Genomic DNA, 20,105 nt, shown 5'->3' on the forward strand with positions numbered 1-20,105 from the left:
CAGCTGATATGTTGGATAAAAGCATTTGTATTTGACAACCTTGTTTGATTCTTCAAATCCCTTTGCCCAAAAGTTGGCATTAATCTTTTATTAAGGACCCTATGCCTTTGGGAAATTTCTCAACCATTCAAACTCTTTTGGTGTACTTTAATATTGAGTGTAATTGCATCACTAGATTCATTCAAAATTTTTCAACCCTACATTTTACTCCTCTCATTTCATGTCTTACCATCATCAAAAAAAATTATTTTTTCTCTTAATGTGTTAAAAGATATAGTTTCGATACTTAAAAGTTTGCCTCCATTTTTAATTTGATCTTTAAATTTTTCAAAATTTTATTTTTCCCCCCTCCATTTTGAATAAGATCTTGATTCAATTCTCGTATTTAATTTAAACCTTTAGAAAAAAAATGGCATGACTCATTTTATTGCTGTCTGACGTGCAAAATTTACACATTGTCGATTTGAATATGGTCCAAGTGATAATATACATATTACTATTATTTAAAAGTTGATGGCTTACTCTCTCACCCCTACAATTATTAAACTAAAAAAACATATATAATTATATAAGAATAATAATAACGAATGAATTTAGAACTCATTAAAACTTAGAGATTAATTTATCTCTACTAAAACATTAGGGGGGTTTTACATTTTTTTTTCTTCTCTATTTGTTTCCTTCCATTCCATTTCAATTATTGTTGAACTAAACTCAGGCAATTTTTAAAATTTATAGGACCAAAATGGATTTTTTTTTCCATGATTGATGTAAGCCTTAAATTGTATTATTATTATTTTTTTTGGTTAGTCTTCGGGGGTAAGTTTTACTTTAATTTTTCTTTATATACTAAAAATTATATGAGGTAATGTTTGTAAAATGGTTGAAGTATAGGGGTACCTTTTGTAGTTTAATTCTTTTTAACTTTTTTATGTGTCACGTTAGCTTTTTCATCCATATGATTATCAACGTTGACAATTTTATTGTACTTTCTTTTTCGAAAATTTCCTATTTAAATAATTCAAGCATTCATTGTTAGTTCCAAGAGTTCAATTTTCATCATCACAAAAATTAATATAACTCCAATTTAAAAATTCTATTTTGATTGCTCAACTTTTTAATCTGTTTTATTTTTGTTCTTATTTTAAAAATGTTATATTCCGTGTACCTATTTTTTTTTTTTTAATAGAAAAAGATGATTTTAAATTCAAACAAAAGGAAGAACCTGAAGTAACAAGACACGGTAAATTTCTATTAAATACACAATAATAGAGATGATACCGATCCAAATGAATTTTTATACATATAAAATCACCCAACTAAATTATTTGAAAATTTAGAAAAAAAAACACCCAAAATGAAATAAATATATAAATGTTAAAAGACCAACATAAGATTTAAACATGAGGATTGCGCATAATTAAAATTTGGAAAGTAAAGACAATAATATCTTTTCTTTTCTTTCTTTAGAATAAAAGATAATTAATAATGTATTTTCATTAATAGGCTTGTATATACTTCTTAATACGTATAATTAAATAATATATTTTCAATCAAGAGGTTGTGAGTTTGATCTTCCACACCCATATGTTGTTTTTAACTCTGTAATTGACATATGCTTCCAACCAAGAGGTTCAATTGGCAATGAGAGGGGTAGCTCATGTCTATTATAAACCTATGTAAGGTCCTTTCTTTTATCAATGTAGGATCCTTAACACGAATCCCCTCCCCAACATGTTGTACTAAAAAAAATTATATTCTTGTTTGTTTTAAAAAAAAACTCTATTATTGTTTGAAAATATATTATTTCATTTAGTTCTTTTACATATTAATTCAAAGATACAAAGATGTTAAATCAAAATATACTTATTCGAATAATTAACAATCATATAAAAATAATTAAATTAAAAAAAAAATCTTTTAAACATTATTTCCAAATTCTCCTTAAATTTTCGCATTAATGGAAATATAAAAAATATGTTTCAATGAAGAATAGAGAGAAATTCACTTTTAACTCTTTTATTCTATGTAAAGTTGGATTCCAAGTTAACTTAATCCATTCAATTTAATTCCCATCATGTTGACCCAACCCAACACTTGTACTCTCTTTCATATTTTATCATTTTCATTTTTTTTATTCTCTCTATTTTGCTTTTTTCCCCTCCTTTTCTTTTAATTTAATCAATGAAAAACATGAAAAATTATTTTATTCCACCCCATTCTTCTAATTCATTCTTCCATATCTCACACTCTTCTCATTTCGAATTATCTTTCTATCTAGTAAGTTTAATGACAGATCAAGGACCAAACCTTCAAATTAGTGTCTTATGCACAATTTAGTCGAATTAGCAAAAATCCCTAATGCCAATGTTGTTAATCAGATATATTATAACATCGAAATAAAGATGAATGATTATTTGATACAATACATTAAATAAAAGATGAATGGAAGGAAAATGTTTCATGGTGCACCAAATGTTCCCGCCAAAAAACGCGCCCCCATAATTTATGATAGTTTTTTTTTTCTTCAAACTTTTTACTGTTCATAACTTTCTACTAGTGGTGCCTAAGTTAACCCAATGATACACCAAACAAGAGGGTATCTTGCCTCTATACATTTATTTCTATCATTTTTAAATAATCATGTCATGTCATCATTCTATTCTATTAGATCATTAGAGCTAAATAACTTTAAAAGAATTACAGTATAAAATTCAGTTTTCAAAAATGATAAATTGAATAGACACACCCATAAAACATTCCAGAATTAAATTTGCAATTGAACCAAAAGTACTTTTAGAAACTTTATTATATATATATATATATATATTGAGGAATGTAAAAGCGGGAGCCCTAAATAAAAAATAATTGGTCTCCAATTTTGAGTGGTTATATATGCCTGTGTTCTATCAACGCAGACTTTCCAGTCCTTGAGCTGCTGCATCTTGGACTAAGCTTTTTCATGCAATCAAGCCTCATAATCTCACCAAACCCTTCCTTCTGAGTCGCCGGAACTTCACCGAGCTGTGTCACAACACAGCTCTCCCAGCGTTCTCCCAAACACTTCAAAACATGTCGGTCGCTAACGCCGACACACCTCCGGCCCTATCGGAGGCCTCGACGGTCGGGGACACGCACGCCCCCGACGTCGAGAAGAGCAGCAGCCCAACCGACAGGGCTCGCTGGGTGGCTAACCCACCGGAGCCGCCTGGTCTATGGCGCGAGCTTGTAGATTCTCTCCGAGACACCGTCTTTCCCGATCCGACCAAGCTTCTGATCTCCATCAAGAAGAAGACCGGAACTCCGCTGGTTGCTTCCGTTTTCCAGGCCTTCTTCCCAATCCTCTCCTGGGGTCGGAACTATAGCGCTATCAAGTTCAAAAACGACGTCTTGGCCGGTTTGACTCTTGCCAGCCTGTGCATTCCACAGGTAAATTAAAGATTAAATTCATCCTAACCTGTCAAGGCTTGTATAGTTGGCAGAAATTTGACTTGGTAGTAAAGAAAGAAATTTTATTAATATTAAGAAGAGCATAACCTATCAATTTTAAACTACCTTTTAAGTATAGTATCAAAGTAGTAGTTGTATATTGAAAATTGGAACACCCTAATGTCATTTCTTTTTCAAATTAATATTAATAATCACTCCGTGGGTATTATTGATTTAAATCTAAAAAACCAAGTTGTTGATTTAACATTTACAATAAAACCAAATTGATGATGGAATTTGTGTGACGCAGAGTATTGGGTATGCAACTTTGGCGAAGCTTGAACCACAATATGGCCTGTGTAAGTTTTGGAAGAATTAATGAATGGTTGTGATTTGGAATTTGGAAATTGAAAAAAGGTTTGATTTTGATTTTGTTGGGTGTGTGATCTCAGATACGAGCATTGTGCCGCCGCTTGTTTACGCCGTTTTGGGAAGTTCAAGGGAAATAGCCATCGGTCCGGTGGCCATAGTTTCTCTGCTTCTGCCGGCGATGATCCAGAATCTCCAACATCCCGCCGCCACCGCCGATCCCGTTTCTTACACAACCCTTGTCCTCACCGCCACTTTCTTCGCCGGAATCTTTCAAGCCTCCTTCGGACTCCTCCGGTCTCTCTCTTATACTTCTTTTTCTTCCAAAAATTCTTTCTTTCCCTTATTAATTTGAGAATGTGGGCAAAGTTTTTATTTCTTCTTTTAATTGGTTTGTACACTCAACTAAATTTATTTGTTACGAGACAGACACACTCCCACCAACTTTGAAATTAAAAGTTGGAAACTATGTTTACTTAGACAATTAGATATTACAACTCTGTTTTTCATTAAATTTCTTATTTTCATATCACTCCGGAAACACAACCATAATTTTTAACCATATGTATTTGTGGGTTTCTAATTGTAATTATCATTATTGTTCATACTTTATATATTTTTCAAACCATCACTAATGGAATTGTAGCAACCTGACTTAATTGCATTAATGATTTCAAACGTTGCTCAAATGGAAGGTTTGAAAGTACAAAGACAATGACTTTCATTTTGTTGTATAGCGTTTTTTGTTTTCTCTCTCTGTCTTTTTTTTTTTTTTTTGCATTTATTCCTTGTATTTACATGAGACATTATTTTCTTCTTGATTCTATCCCAAAAGGTTAATATGGCAATAAAGTATGGTAATTAATGGATTTTGGTTTGTTGTATAAGTATGGTAATATTGCAGGCTGGGATTTTTGGTGGATTTTCTGTCACATGCAGCCATAGTTGGGTTCATGGGTGGAGCTGCCATTGTAATTGGGCTTCAACAGCTCAAAGGGCTTCTTGGGATCTCCCACTTCACAAACAAAACTGATATCATCTCTGTTTTGGGAGCTGTTTTTGGATCATTTCATCATCATCATGTAATTAATTAAACCTTCCACTTCTAATCTCATTTTATTACCGTTAAAACTTACCCCTACATCCCTAATTATTAGACATTCCAACTAATTACTCTCTAATGTAGTTCATTTTTAGTAAATAAAAATATATATGAAAATGAACTTGTAAAAACATTGATGGAGAGATGTGCTAATATTTTTACCTCTTTTCTTCTGTTTCTTAAAATTTACTACAGTGGAATCCGTTGAACTTCATTATTGGCTCCTCATTCCTGTCCTTCATTCTCATCACCAGATTAGTGGTAAGTTTAATTCAAACTTAAATCAATGTTGGTTCTCTTTTTTAAGAATTACTATTTTTTTTTTTTAACATTTCTATTTCTTGTTTTTATTTTTCATTCCACCGTTCTTGTTTTTTATAACTATTTATTGTTTCTTGTTATTTTTTAAAGAAAAAAAAACAAAGACATGAAATCTATTTCTTATTTCTTGTTTTCTAAAATTTTAAATTAAAAATGTAACCATTTTTTTTTAAATTTATCTTGGTTATAAAAAAAAAAAACTCAAACACGAATAGAAACCTTTCTAAATTTCTAGACAGTTTTGAAAATATTACTTAAAAATAGAAACAAAATAATTATCAAACATTTTTGTTTCTAAAAATTAAAAAAACAAACCAAGAGTTTACTCAATTGTAATTGTCATCCAAGGGTCACAGAGAATTCGAGTAAAAAAAATGAAAATAATTTGGTTCCAAGGAGCAAATTTTATCATGACTGATAAATTATTATTTTTTAGAAAATCATTCTTTTATCTTTCTCTCTTAATTGTTTAACATCGCTTCGCTTGATTGGAGAAGCTATTTGATTGAATTATACTGAGAATTGGTAATAATGTATGTGAGCACTGGCAGGGGAAGAAGTACAAGAAACTATTCTGGTTACCCGCCATAGCCCCACTCCTCTCTGTAATCTTCGCGACGCTCCTCGTCTTCCTCACCAGAGCCGATAACCATGGCGTCAACATCGTCAAACGCGTCCCCGCCGGCCTCAATCCCATCTCCGCCCATCGGATCCTCATCCACGGCCCTCTCCTCTCCCAAATCGCCAAGATCGGCCTCATCGTCGCCGTCGTCGCCCTCACGGTTCCATTATTCAATCTCTCCTTTCCCCTCTTTCGCGCGTTCATTGATTTGTCGATTTCTGATTCCGATTCTTCTAATTTCAGGAGGCAATCGCTGTCGGAAGATCCTTCGCGTCCATGAAAGGATACAACATCGACGGAAACAGAGAGATGGTGGCCCTAGGGTTCATGAATCTGGCTGGATCCCTAACTTCCTGCTACGCCGCAACCGGTTCGTTCTCGCGATCGGCGGTGAATTTCAGCGCCGGATGCGAGACGGCGGCGTCGAACATCGTGATGGCGATCACGGTGATGGTGTCGCTGGAGCTGTTCACAAAGCTGCTCTACTTCACTCCTAACGCCATTCTCGCTTCCATTATTCTCTCCGCTCTTCCAGGCCTCGTCGATCTCCACGAAGCTTACAATATTTGGAAGATCGATAAGCTCGATTTCTTCGCCCTCCTTGGAGCTTTCGTCGGAGTCCTGTTTTTTTCCGTCGAAATCGGCCTCCTGCTTTCGGTAACAATTTTTGTTTTGATCTGTTCATTTCAAATTATACTGCTGAGTGTGTGTGTTGGTTTATTGTATTGTGTTGAATTGATGAATGCAGATTGTGATATCATTTGCGAAGATAATAGTGATCTCGATCAAACCTGGGGCAGAGATTTTGGGGAAAGTTCCTGGAACTGATAACTTCTGTGATGTTCATCAATATCCAATGGCTGTGAATACTCCTGGAGTTTTCATTGTTCGTGTTAAATCTGGCTTGCTTTGCTTTGCCAATGCCAACTTCGTCAAACATAGGTAAACCAAACCACTTGTTCTTTTTTTTTGTTCTTCGCTTCTTCCACTCAAAAATTAGCATTCAAATTTTGGAGACAGAAAAAAGGAAAGAAGGAAAGAAACAAAGAAAAAAAAAAGGGGGTCCAAATTGATAAAGATTTTGTTTTTTGCTTTGAAGAAGTAGTTCAGTTAGAGAAATAGTTACTAAAATTTGCCTAAATGTATGTTTTAGTCTAGAACGTTGAGTGTTTTTTTCAACTTTGTGTCCCTATCATTTAAATAGTCTTTTAACTTAGTCCTTTACGTTTTAATACTTTTTTTTAATTTATCATAACATTTTATAAAGGTTAAAATTGAAATAATTTAAGCGTTTTTATTTTACACTTTTTTATGAGTACTTATATCTCTATGCTTAAGCAACTAGCATGTTAAGTATTTTAAAGTATAACTTTTTGGATAATCAGCTCTCACTAGATTTTGAAGGCACGTTTGATAAATATTTCGTTTTTTATTTTTTTATATTTAAAAATTAAACTTAGAAACATTATTTTCACGTATGTCTTCTTTTGTTTTGTTTAAGTAATTTTTATAAACATGTTCAAAATCTAGGTCAAATTTTGAAAACTAAAAAATAGTTTTCAAAAACTTGATTTTGTTTTTTAAATCTGGCTAAGAATTTATGTTTACAAGAGAAGTTAAAATTTTACTAATGAAATTGTAAAAAATAAGTATAATTTTAAAAAATAGATAATTAAAAAAATGTTATTAGACGAGATCGAAGCAATTCAATTTTTTTTATTTATTACAAATACGGCACATTTTTAGAAATTTTTAAATATCCTGTATTTTTAGGTTCATTTTGGTTTTGGTATTTGTACTCTTAAAAAGACAAATAGGGGTGGGAGATTCGAATTCATAATTTTTTGGTCAGAGGCATCTGCCAATTAACACTAAACTAATATTGGCATTAGAAAATTATACTAATTATACTAAACACACCCTAGATTTGTAACTCTCCCCCAATAGGCTTTTTGAAAATGTATATTTAAATTTAAAAAAAAATACATTTTTCATAAGTCATCTCAAACCCACTTTTATTGAATAAATTTAGAGAAGAATCAGTCACCTAAATAAAAACATTTCTAATTCCTCCCTTGAATTTTTAAGAAGTTTAGAAATTTTGATTTTTCTTCATTTAGATGGCTTAATTCTATCCTTTATTTTTTTGTTAACTCAGTATCAATGTTGTAAGTTTATTATCAACCAATTTCAATTTTCACCTTTTGAGGAGGTATAGCTGAAAAATGTTGAGATTCAGGTGACTAATTAAAACTTTTTAATCAAAAGGAACTAAATTAAAAAAAAAAAAAAACATCCATAAGACACTAAAACATATATTTAGCCTTAGTAAACTAAGTAGAACATCAGTTTTTTTTTTTCTATTTTTTTGTATAAGATTTCAGAGAAGCAGAAACAGAGAATTTATCAACCATATGTGTTTTATCTGTGATGTAGAATTCAGAGGTACATCAGCAGCCAAGAAGATGCCTCAACAAAGAGACCCATTCACTTCATAGTCATTGATCTCTCCAGTCAGTTCTTCTTCCTTCTCTTCCATCATATCATCTTTAGTCTTTTTCTTTTTCTTTTTCTTTTTTTTTCTTTTAATGCATTGTGAAACATAGAAGATATTCCCATTGATATTTATTATATTCATTTCTTTGTTTGTAGATTTGATGAACATTGACACTTCAGGAATTGCTTCTCTAGAAGAACTGCACAAAAGTTTGGCCGCCACTGGAATAGAGGTGGGTTATCTATTTTTTTTAAAAACGTTTCTTCAATCTTAGTAAAAATTTAACAACTTGAACAAAGAAACTTTTTAAAGAACTTGGTTTTGGTTTTCTATTCTTAAAAAATTGAACTTGAACTTGAACTTGGATAAGTTTCTTGGTTTTGGTTTTCTATTCTTAAAAAATTGAACTCGAACTTGGATAAGTTTCTTGGTTTTGGTTTTCTATTCTTAAAAAATTGAACTTGAACTTGGATACTTATAACACCATTTCTCTAACACAGTTGGCCATTGCAAATCCAAAATGGCAAGTGATTCACAAGCTAAAGGTAGCAAATTTTGTTGCCAAGCTCAAGGGGAGGGTGTTCTTGAGTGTTGGGGAAGCTGTGGATTCATGCCTTTCAGCTAAAATGGGAGACATCTAAAAGCACCAAACCCAAGTAACTGAAAAATAGAATAAAAAAACACCCTTTTCTCAATGCCAATGTGTAATAAATCATAAAATTACCAATGCTACTACTCATGTTTTGTTGTCACTCTTTGTTTCTTTTGATGTGTGTGGATTATAATTAATCCTATGTTGATGCTCCATGGAGCCAAAGAAACAAATGGGTTATCACCAATTGAACCCAATTGTTTTCCCTTATGGTATTGTATGTATGATGTGTGTGTGTAAAATATGTATAATAATAATTACTGGTTTTTAACTTGTGTGTTTCTTTGTTATATAGTGTTAATTTTGTCTTTTAAATTTGTCCACTTATTCAATGATCAGCACTAAAGATGAAGTAGTATGAGAAGAAATTAGAATAGACACCAAAATTTTAATTTGAAAACCATAATGTTGGAAAAACTACCAGATATCTTACTAGGTTTTGTTCAAGGAGAGTTAAATAGGGGAAATAAATGAAGCAACTAAAACAAGCATCTTAAAGTTGTCGAGACTAAAATTCAGTAAATTTGAAAGTTTAAAGACTTAGACAATTAATCCGAACTTTGAACATATTACATGTTTGATTAACGTTCTTAATGTTCTTAATATTAGTAAACATAAAAGACAAATCTAGACGTGTCAACCTGAGTTTAGCTTGGTAGTAATTGACACCTATTGACTATTTCTGACCAAGAGGTCGTGAGTTGGAATCTCTACCCCACTATTGTACTAAAAGAATCCCCAAAAAGTGAAACAAACAGTTCCTTTTTTTCAGTACAATGGCCCCTGAATTGTTTTATTTATTTCAGAACAAACACTAGAATACACATTTCTGCAATAATATTATCAATCTCAATAGAAACAAACAATTGAGAAGGGCTTGCATTATCCATACATTAGCAGTTTTTAAACAGGAACAACAGGCCTAACTGCCTCAATTGCATTCTTAATTCTTTCCACAGCAGCCTGCAGTGTACTGAGGGATTCTGCGTACGAAATGCGGATGCAACTGTCGTCACCGAACGCATCCCCCGGAACTAGAGCAACCTGAAAAATCAACAGCCATATATTCGCCTTTTATGAAGATATGAAGTGACTTTGAAATTCTACTCAATATTTGAGTTTAGAAACAAAAATGATAGAAGGAAAAAGGCAGTTATACAAGTTTCATCAAGAATCATAATGAAGCTTTGGATTGATTCAATCTCCAAATACGAAAATAATAATGAAAAATGTGACGTTTTCGGATGAACTTTACCTGGCCCTTCTCAAGCAGATATCTGCAAAGTGACTCTGAATTGTTAATTACACCAAACCCTTCAACTTCAGATCCATAGTAAGAGCTGAAATCCAGGAAGAGGTAGAAAGCTCCCTACAAGAAGTTATAGAATCTTCAGATATTACACTAACAGAACAATTATGAGATATAAGACCAAGAAGGGATTTCAGCAAGGAGCGCTCGAAAACAAGCAAAAGTTTGAAGTTGGCACCTGGGGTTCTGAAATCTTAACACCGGGAATTTCACCAAAGCTTTTGACCAAAGAATCCCGACGTTCCCGGAATGCTTTCACCATTGTGGCAACTGCTTCCCCACCAGCATAGCCCATTCCTAGAGCTGCAACACCAGCTTTTTGGGATATGCTACTGGCTCCCGAAGTGGACTATCATAACAAATATACAGAATAAGCTAGAGACAGAAAATGTTGACAATTATCAATTGGAAACTTAATCAAAGAAGTTAAGTCCCTCTACGAATTGCATGCAGAAAGAGAAAGTGAAACTAATAGCCCAAGTAAAAGGATCTACCTCAATTTATTCTAACATACTGAAGATCAAAGGTAGATTCATTTTACATCACCTATTACACGTGGATTAGACAAAAAAAAACAAAACAAAATTCCTAGATTTCCCCTTTTCTATGGAAAAAAAAACAAAGAATAAAAGCTATAAAAGACTACTCGGACTAGAGATAGACAATTTAGTTCTCTGAAGAGAAATGCCTATTATCTGTATGTAAGCAACAAAGTCAGAAGAAAAGCAAGCAAAACGGCTCTGCATAATGCAGTGACAGATGAGTTAAGGACAACTGAAAATTGTATTACCAAGCTCAAATTTTTAAGAGATAGGATGAGAAATACTAAAGTTATATAACATACCTGACTCTGGATTTTTCCACATGCAGAGACAAAGTGTTTAGGACCGGCAATATATCCAAGTCGCCAACCAGTCATTGCAAAAGCCTAACATGTTACAGCTTCAAATGTTAAGCAATCGTATTGCAACAATACTTAGATCAAATATGGACTTCAATACCTGGTAGCAGCATAAATGAGAAAATAAAGTTTCAATTACCTTAGAAAACCCATTAACAGTCAAAGTCCTTTCCCACATGCCAGGCAAAGATGCGAAGCTTGTGTGAGTTGCTGGAGCATAAATTATGTGTTCGTATATTTCGTCAGAAAGCACCTGCAAAGAAAAGATAATTTAAGATCAAACAATCCAATTAATAACTTTCAGCAAAGTTAAGAAACCTCACCAGAAGTCTAGGATGTTTTGCAACAATTTCAGCAATCTTTTCAAGTAATTCCTTCGGGTAAACAGATCCTGTTGGGTTGGATGGAGAACAAAGAATCAGCAGCCTCGACTTCTCTGTGATCTTTGCTTCAAGAAGCTTTGGATCCAGGAGAAAATTGTCTTCAATACGCGTAGGAAGAATCACCGGAGTTGCATCAGCCAGCCTAGCCATTTCTGGGTAGCTTACCCAAAATGGAGCGGGAATTACAACCTGAGGGGAAAAAGATTTTGTAAGGCTATCACCGACACCACGACAGTAAAAGCACTAAATGAACGATCAGATCCCTTTACTCTATATTTGTGGTAATACATGGCATATTGCATCAAGGTTTCCCCTAGAATAATGAACTATTGTTCCTCTAAATCATATGTCTATGTAAACAGCTGCTGGAGCAGTATGTATGAATCTATATCCATCACAAGATCAGGAAATTTTTTTACCTCATGTCCTGGAGAACAAACAGCAATAACTGCTTGAAGAATACTCTGTTTGGCTCCATTGCTCACCAATATTTGGTCTGGTGTATACGAAATCCCATTCTCCTCTGCAAACAGAAAGAATTCTCCGAGCTTGCATAAAAACATGAAGCTAATATACAACTCAAACACATCTCTGAAAACTTCCTCCCTAAACACAACTAACCTTTTAGCTTATGACAAATTGCTTGGCGGAGTTCCAATGTTCCTGCATTGGGCGTGTAGCGAGTGTAGCCATCCCGAATCGCATTCATTCCTGCCTAACTTTCCATCAAGGCAAAGGATCAACAATCAGATGTAGAAATGTGAAAGTATACTTGCATCTAAAGAAGCTTGGGCATTGAAAAATGGACTTTTGGGTTAAGCTAATACCTCTACAATTGGAGCAGGGGTGTCAAAATCAGGTTCACCAGCAGCCAGCCGAATCACAGGCACACCAGCTTGCACTAGAGCCGTGGCCTGATCGGTTATAGCCACCGTCTTGGAAGGCTTTACAGAATTCACTCTTGGGCTCAAAGTTAGGTCCACAATCACTTGGTCAGAAACACTCCCAGCCATTACTGGCTGCACTCTCTTCGTATACTGCTGAGACCTATCAAAATGGAAAGCTTAAGGCCATACCCAGCAATTATAATCCAAGACAGATGACAGAGCGACCCAAGATCACGCAGCAAAAGAATCCCACTCACAAAATACACTTCATTCCACCACCCATTACAATCGTGTTCAAACAAGCAAACAGAACTCATCAATGGAAGCTCAAATTAAAAAGCAAAAGAAGATAACGAGTGATGAAGGAGCAGGCATACTTGAGGAAGGGGGCACGAAGCTGGGAGGGAAAAGAAACGGATCCAAAAGCAGGTTCTAGCGCAGAATCGGCACCCGGAAATTGGTATCTAAATCCGAGATGAGATGCATTAGATAAATTCTGCAACGAATTTGCCATTGGAAGAGGAAGGTATCCTGATTCTGTACCGGAACAAGAAGAAAACAGGACCCCAAGTAGAGAATAAAGAGAAGGCAACAGAGAGACAGAGATTGAAAGGTACCGAGAAGCCGCGATGAGAGAAGGAGGAGGAGGAATTGGTATAAAGGGGCGAGGAAAGAACGGGGAAGTTGGTGGTAACGACGGCTGTCGGAGAATTTGAAAATCCAAAAAAGCTGAGTTAGGTAACGATTGAGAGTCGCTGTCTGTGAGAGTTGAATTCAGCCATCAAAATGGATCCAACCTCTTCGGTTAGTGGAGATTGGACTCACCTACCATGCCCAACGGCCTGGTTCTCTCGCTTTTTGACTGAACCGAGACCAAACCGAATCGAACCAAATAAGGAGAAAATCGATTAACGGAAGTCGTTGGTTTAAAAGCGGCGAGAGATGAAGGAAAGTCGACGATGAAAGATTTCCCCATATGGAACATTGACGGTGAGAGTGGGAGGAGTTGAAAAAGTCATATCAGCGATGCGACGATGCGGGGAGGAAGCGTCCATTATGCCGTGAACTATTTTTTATCATAGACTGAATCAAAATTTTTGGTTTTGGAAATATAGACCGATGGGTCCAAATTTTTTCATACATCTGAACAAACCGATCTGTTGAACCGGTTCGGTTTGGTCTTTGGTCAATCAGCTTTTTGTTCCTTTCTTTAAATCACCTCTATAAAATAGTTTCAATCAAATAAGTTGATTACAATTGGAAAAATATGCGAACTAAATGTATTGGAAGTAAACTCCAACTCTAGGGTTTAATTGCAACTCTTTTGTAAGTTTGGGGTCAATTAGGTGTAATTGCTCAAATTAAAAAGTTTTGAAAAAAAATTAGGGTAAAATATACTTTTTGTATCTGAGATTTGGATTTAGTTTTTGTTTGGTATATAAGTTTAAAAAACCAAATTTAAATTCAATTTCAATAAGGTCGGTAATTTTAAAAGTGACATGTTTTATTCTTAAAGTTTGAATTTAGTTTTTAATTAGTCCCTCAATTAAGTTGACATTTAGTTAACCTAAAGACATTCTTCATTATCTTTTACCTAATTAGCAAAGTGTAATCAACCTAGATTAACTATCACATCATCATTTCGGTAGGTCAACAAATGGTCAATTCAACTTAGGGATTAATTAGAAATCAAACTCAAACTTCATGGATTAATTAGAAACCAAACTCAGTTAAAAAAAAAAAAACCCTTTAACAAGAAAGTTTAACTGCAACGATGTCGTAACTTTGAGGTATAATGCTCAAATTGAAAGTTCGATGGTAAAATTGTCACAATCTCTATGTAGTTTTTTATTCCTTCAATATCTATCTTCTTTTTATACTTTGTTTGATACCTCAGATTTCGAGGGATTTCAAATTATTATTTGATACCTCTTGATTTTGATTTTGAATTTCAAATTCAAATTCTATTGTATTACGTTAAAAAAATCATATTAAAAATGGTCATCTAAATCATTAAAATTTTTATTTTCTTTTCCTTTCCAACGAACATCGAAATTTGATCCTTTTCATTCCAAACAAGGTAAGGAATTGAAAACCATTTTTCGAATTTTAAATCACAGAATTTAAAATCATTTCTTAAACTTTCTTGACGCCAAACGGAAGGTTAATTACTTTTGTAATTTAGACTATATTTTAAACGTAGTTAGATGAAGGGTAGGTTTAAGTCCAACAAGAATAATATTAAAAAATGAACAATTTAATTATCATTTCATCGTTGCTTTGTTGAACAAAAGTCGAGAACACTTGTTCAAATTAACTGAGGCAAAAGTATGTTTAAATATATTATTTGGTACTTGATAAAGGTTTAAATTGGTGGGTAAAGAGTGCTGCTTTTCCATACGGCATAATTTGTTTATATATTTATAGCTCATCTAACCAGAGTGCAGAATTGACTGGTTGAAAACTTATAGTAATTTCTCCATTTTTAATGTGTCTATTCAACCATGAGATTGTGAGTTTGATCCTCCATCCCCACATGTTGTACTAAAAGAAATAAAATGTGTCTAAGTTCTTATGACAGTGAGGTCAGTGTGGAAGTTTGACTTTACCTAATAATAAGTTTAGTTAGATTTGTGTAATGGTGAAAGATAATTCTTTTTTTCTTTTTTTAGTACCATCGAACTCACAACATCTTGATTAGAGAATTAAATATATCGTTGAGCTTCTCTTTGACAATAATTTTCTTTTTCTGTTTCATAATATTTAGTTATATGGCACGAATGACAATAGAATTTTCTTGACATATATTTATAAATTCTATGGCATCTAATAACAATTTTATGTTGTGTGTACCTTTGATTTCCTTGTTTCCTCGTGGCACTCACACAAGCATCCACTCTGATTAGGGGACTATAAAAAGTTTTTTGTTTGGCCCTTGTGGTCTTCCTTAACAAGTTCTTGAGCCTCATTTACACCACCTTCCTCATAAAAGATACCATGTTGACCCAAGCCGAATTCTATGGTCGAGAATATTATTGTAATAAGAAATTAGTTATGAGAGACTTTTTTTAAGTATTACAAAAGAAAAAACCAACTGATAAAACTAGGTGGATTAATGAAATATTAGAGCGTTTCATCGCTATCACCCACTTTATTTCAGCGTTTCTCTCTAATATTTCACCATCCACTTGATTTCAACATTTCTCTCTAATATTTTGTTAATCTTACATTTAAAGAAATTAATCTTGTATTTAAAGAAATCTATACAAATGTGAGAATTATGCATTAACCATTCTTAAATCAAACTCTAATAGATTATGTAAATTGATTCAGTTATGAAAGTTTAGAATTAGTTTAAAGTTTTAATTGATCAACCCCAAAATTTAGGGATATAGAAAAATTTTTTTTCAAAAGTTCTATTATTTTCATTTCACACACTTAAATCATTTTATCTAATTAAAATAAGTTTTATCATAAAAAAAAAAACATATACATAACCTTCTAAATATGGAGAGAAAAATTATTCAAACCTTCAACCTATAGCTATTATATTAATGTATTAATTAATTGGACATAGCCAAGTTAAAGTTGACTTCATAAAAAATGAATCTATATAGACAACTAATATTACTAAACTAAGAAAACAAATAAATCCAATAATTTTCGTTATTTCAAACAAGTTTGAAGAAATAATTCACGAGCATAATAGACAAAGACAAAAAATTAGAAATGTTTATAGATATAAATAAAATATATATATATATATATTATATACATATACACACAAAATGAAATTGTAAAAGGATTTAATCAATCCACGTTGAGCTGTGGTATCTTAGTGGCATCATAATTTGTGCTTCCATCGCTTGGTGGCATTTGGTTCCCATTGGATATTGTATCCACTTGTTGTTGTGACATCATGCAACCCCCTCCAATCTCATGCTACAACACATTAAAAATTTTATTATTCTAATCATTGGCTGTTCTAGTAAAATATAAATTGAGAAGATGAAACAACCTTTATACTATCATCAAATGAAGTTTGGGGAATGAAGGATGAGAGAAGCTGAGATGTGGTGTAGCTGTGATGCCAAGAAGAGTAGGCATCCTCATTGGGGTTGCCCATGTCGCACCCACCCATGTTGCACATGTTTGATGCTTGTGATACTTGGTCGTAAACTGTCGTTGGATATTGACCACTGTGACGCAACCATATTTACAATGATCATTTCAGTTTCTCTTCTACGGGTGAGGGATTAAATTGAAAAGCTATTTAATCCAACGTATATTTGACAATTATGAAATAGAATTTCCTAAATGATACAATTAATTATATTTTCTGAGATAAATAATTAAATATACCTTTGAGGAATTGAAGATGACTCGGATGGACCACAAAGTTGGGTCGAGCTCTGACCATTTTCGGGCAACCAATTAGCGACGTCGTTTTCAAAGGATGTTGGTATTCCCTCTTGTGAATCCAAGTACATCTATTTACCAAATAAATAGATATTTTACCAAAAACAAATGTTACCAATATAAATAAGATGGAATTTTAATCACCTGGATATGATTTGGAGGATCATAAGGCGATAAATGGCTACTTAATAGATCTTTCTGTAAAATGAAATATTCAACTCATTAATGAAAAAAATGGATTAAAAATTCAATATATTTGATCATATCTTTTTTTTTTTTGAACCAATATATTTGATCATATCTAAACAATTAATTCAATTACGTAAAAATAATAAAAATATTATTTTGTACCTTCCTTTGAGTGATACGTGCTAAGGTGTCTAAAAGATTCTTCTCGCAAGATTCTATTTCACCATTTGATGCGAATGAAAGAGGGTCGGGCTCGAACAACCTTTAATATAAATAAATCAAATATACATTTATAAGTTTCCTTTTAAATATTAAATTTAATATTAAAATATTATTTTGGTCTCTATATCTTTTACTTTTATTCATTTTGGTCCAAATACTTTCAAAATTTTCATTTTAGTCATTGTACTTTTAAAATTTTAACCATTTTGGTCACTTTACTAAATTTTAACACAAATTCTACTCTTAACATAAACCTTTTAATATAAATAAAGTCATTGTTACATTTCATTAAATATATTTAGTGTAGTGTCATATTAAAATTGTGATAGAAAAAAAATGAGATTAAAAATAAAATTGAGAGACCAAAATGATATTTTTAAAAGGTACATGGATCAAAACGAGTATTTTAAAAGTGTATGGTCTAAAATGAACCAAAGTGGAAAATACAAAAACTAAAATAAACATTTTAAAAGTATAGAGACAAAAATAAATCAAAACTGAAAGTACAGAGATCAAAATAATATTTTAATCTAAATTTAATTATTTAAAGCTCCTCTCTCACGGATATTTTAACCCTAATTTTTGTGTTTTGAAAATCTTGGTTAAAGTGTAAAAGTTAATATAAAATATCTTCCAAAAATTCGCTTTTTCACTGAATTGGATCGAGATTTGAAAACTAAAATAAATTAAAGCTTTTTTCTTTTTCATAAGCAATCTTTTAAAAAAAAGAAAAAGAAAAAGATAGAAAACTATAAATAAGAAAATACCTTAGTTGCTGCTCCGCAAGCTGAAGCTCATGTCTCATGGTACCAATCTCTTGTTGAAGCTCCTGAATGCATTATAGCAATATAAGTTTCATTAATAAATTCACATATGATATATGAAAGTATACCTCAAAATTATTATTTTTACATCCAATTTTAAAACTTTTTATATTGCTATATAATTTCATCTCTAAATTTCAGTTGCATTCTTCATCATTTAAGAATTTCAATTTCGTCATTTAAAACGTATCCATAAAATAAAAAACAAATCCTCTTTACGTAATACATGATTACTTATCACTCAATAATATTAGGGTAGAAAATAAAAGATATTATCATATTATCAAATGACCACTTCGTAAAATCATTGTTTTTTGAAATATGTAAATATAAATGAAGTAATAATTGAATAATATATGATTACCTCGACATTGGAATTGCTCGATGTAGGACTGATTGAGGAGAAAGAAATAGAAGAACAAAAGAAAAGAAAATTAATTAAGAATTTGAATTTTGAAAAAGGTTTAAGTTAAAATAATAGAGATGAAGTTGTTTTATACTTGGCAAGTTGAAGTGCGATATCGTTCTCTGTCTTCAAATTGTTTAGCGTTCCAAGTAAAAACTGCATAACAAATTGGTGACACATAAAATAATCATTAAATCAAAATAATACAGTTAAACATGCACACGAATTAGTCTCAAGATCTTTTTTTTCGGATGTGGTATCAATTCTTCTGTACACCCCTACTCGATCATCATAATAAGTTCTTGGTTTGTTTTCGTACGTCTCTAAGCTTTAAAAACATCCGTTTTTGTATGTCTCCGTGCTACTATGTTCCTCAGCTTTTCCCTTTGTTTTTCTTGTCTTCCAAATTTCAGAATATTCATTTCTATATATGTCAAACTCTTTTTATGTCTACGAAAATTTATGTTCCTCTTAAAGTTTTATGTTCCTCAACTATTTTAGGTCCTTTTACAGATGACAAAATCAAAGTTCAAATACTTTTTAAAATTTAAAAGCATATTAAATATATCATACGACAGACTATGTTGAAACCTACAACATACACAATATTTCTTAAGGAGTTAGAGATTCACAAAGTTCAAAAGAATTAAGTTTGAAAACATAAATACCTCTTTATTATGAACAACGCTGCTGCAGCCACACAAACAAAACAAAACAAAAATCAATTCAAACGCATTAATTTCTGGAGAAAATCTTGGAAGAACATAAATTAAAAAGAAAAGAAAATTAAGCCAAATACCCTCCTCTCTCGTGATCAGGCAAATTTATAAAACGAGCAAGCACATCTTCAATTCTACAGATCAAAAGAAGAGCATTGATTAAAGGGAATGCAATAATTTAATATGGTAATTTAAAAAAGAAAAAAAGAAAAAGGTAGCGGCGGCGAATTGAACCTGCGGCGGCCGGAGAAGTGGCTGAGGCGGCCGGAAGGGGAGAACATAATAAGAGCAATATCAATATCGCAGAGAATGGAGAGCTCGTAAGCCTTTTTGATGAGTCCATTTCTGCGTTTGGAGAAAGTGACCTGGCGATTGGTGTTGTTTTCGATCCTCTTAATCTGCAACTTAACTCGCCCCATCATTTAACCATTCGATTCAATTTTAATTTTAATTACAGCGGCGGCGGCCGGCCGGACGGACGGACGGAGAACAAGAGGGGAAAAAAGAACTGTGAGGGTTAAATTCAAGAACTACGCGACGGACCTTGAATAGTGGGACAGGTTGTTTTGGAACCAAAACGACTCACTCCTATTGCAAATTTTACTCCGTCTCTCTGCGCGATTTTAACCTCACAATTATTAACTGCATTGCTTTTTCCAGTTTCCATGGTTTCAATTCTTGACCACTTCATTTATTGTTTTTTCTCTCTTTTTTTTTTATTTTATTTAATTATATTTATTAATATAAATGGAGCTATAGGTCGTTATTGTGGTGCTAGAGGTCGAGGTATCTATTGGGGATCGGAGTAAATCAATTTAGTCCTTGAAAAATTTTATATCAAATATTTGGTTGGT

General features: G+C 32.7%; 3 protein-coding genes across 3 annotated transcripts; 1 reads left to right on the top strand and 2 right to left on the bottom strand.

The window, feature by feature from the left end:
* Positions 1-2,855: 2,855 nt before the first annotated feature.
* Positions 2,856-9,263, top strand: LOC111008319 (low affinity sulfate transporter 3). Its single transcript, XM_088118993.1, has 11 exons — positions 2,856-3,429; positions 3,740-3,788; positions 3,882-4,095; positions 4,703-4,880; positions 5,096-5,161; positions 5,773-6,003; positions 6,087-6,500; positions 6,592-6,785; positions 8,280-8,356; positions 8,496-8,572; positions 8,841-9,263. Exons 1-11 carry the CDS (start codon positions 3,073-3,075, stop codon positions 8,979-8,981), a joined length of 1,998 nt encoding a protein of 665 aa, XP_087975119.1. The 5' UTR covers positions 2,856-3,072; the 3' UTR covers positions 8,982-9,263.
* A 506-nt stretch (positions 9,264-9,769) lies between these two features.
* Positions 9,770-13,243, bottom strand: AAT (aspartate aminotransferase). Its single transcript, XM_022281183.2, has 10 exons — positions 12,850-13,243; positions 12,413-12,632; positions 12,207-12,300; positions 12,005-12,108; positions 11,526-11,774; positions 11,342-11,455; positions 11,146-11,229; positions 10,480-10,650; positions 10,248-10,361; positions 9,770-10,036 (listed from the first exon to the last, which is right to left on the bottom strand). The coding sequence occupies exons 1-10, from the start codon at positions 12,984-12,986 to the stop codon at positions 9,896-9,898; spliced, it is 1,428 nt and encodes a 475-aa protein (XP_022136875.1). The 5' UTR covers positions 12,987-13,243; the 3' UTR covers positions 9,770-9,895.
* A 2,952-nt stretch (positions 13,244-16,195) lies between these two features.
* Positions 16,196-19,810, bottom strand: LOC111008318 (agamous-like MADS-box protein AGL104). The gene is made up of 11 exons (XM_022280974.2): positions 19,486-19,810; positions 19,332-19,385; positions 19,201-19,222; positions 18,627-18,688; positions 18,491-18,518; positions 18,070-18,131; positions 17,243-17,342; positions 17,036-17,089; positions 16,835-16,962; positions 16,491-16,671; positions 16,196-16,414 (listed from the first exon to the last, which is right to left on the bottom strand). The coding sequence occupies exons 1-11, from the start codon at positions 19,671-19,673 to the stop codon at positions 16,283-16,285; spliced, it is 1,011 nt and encodes a 336-aa protein (XP_022136666.1). The 5' UTR covers positions 19,674-19,810; the 3' UTR covers positions 16,196-16,282.
* Between the last annotated feature and the right edge of the window lie 295 nt (positions 19,811-20,105).

Source organism: Momordica charantia (assembly GCF_013281855.1).
Source record: "Momordica charantia cultivar OHB3-1 chromosome 10 unlocalized genomic scaffold, Mcharantia_2.0 BLBB01000010.1, whole genome shotgun sequence".
Classification (NCBI taxonomy): Eukaryota; Viridiplantae; Streptophyta; class Magnoliopsida; order Cucurbitales; family Cucurbitaceae; genus Momordica; species Momordica charantia.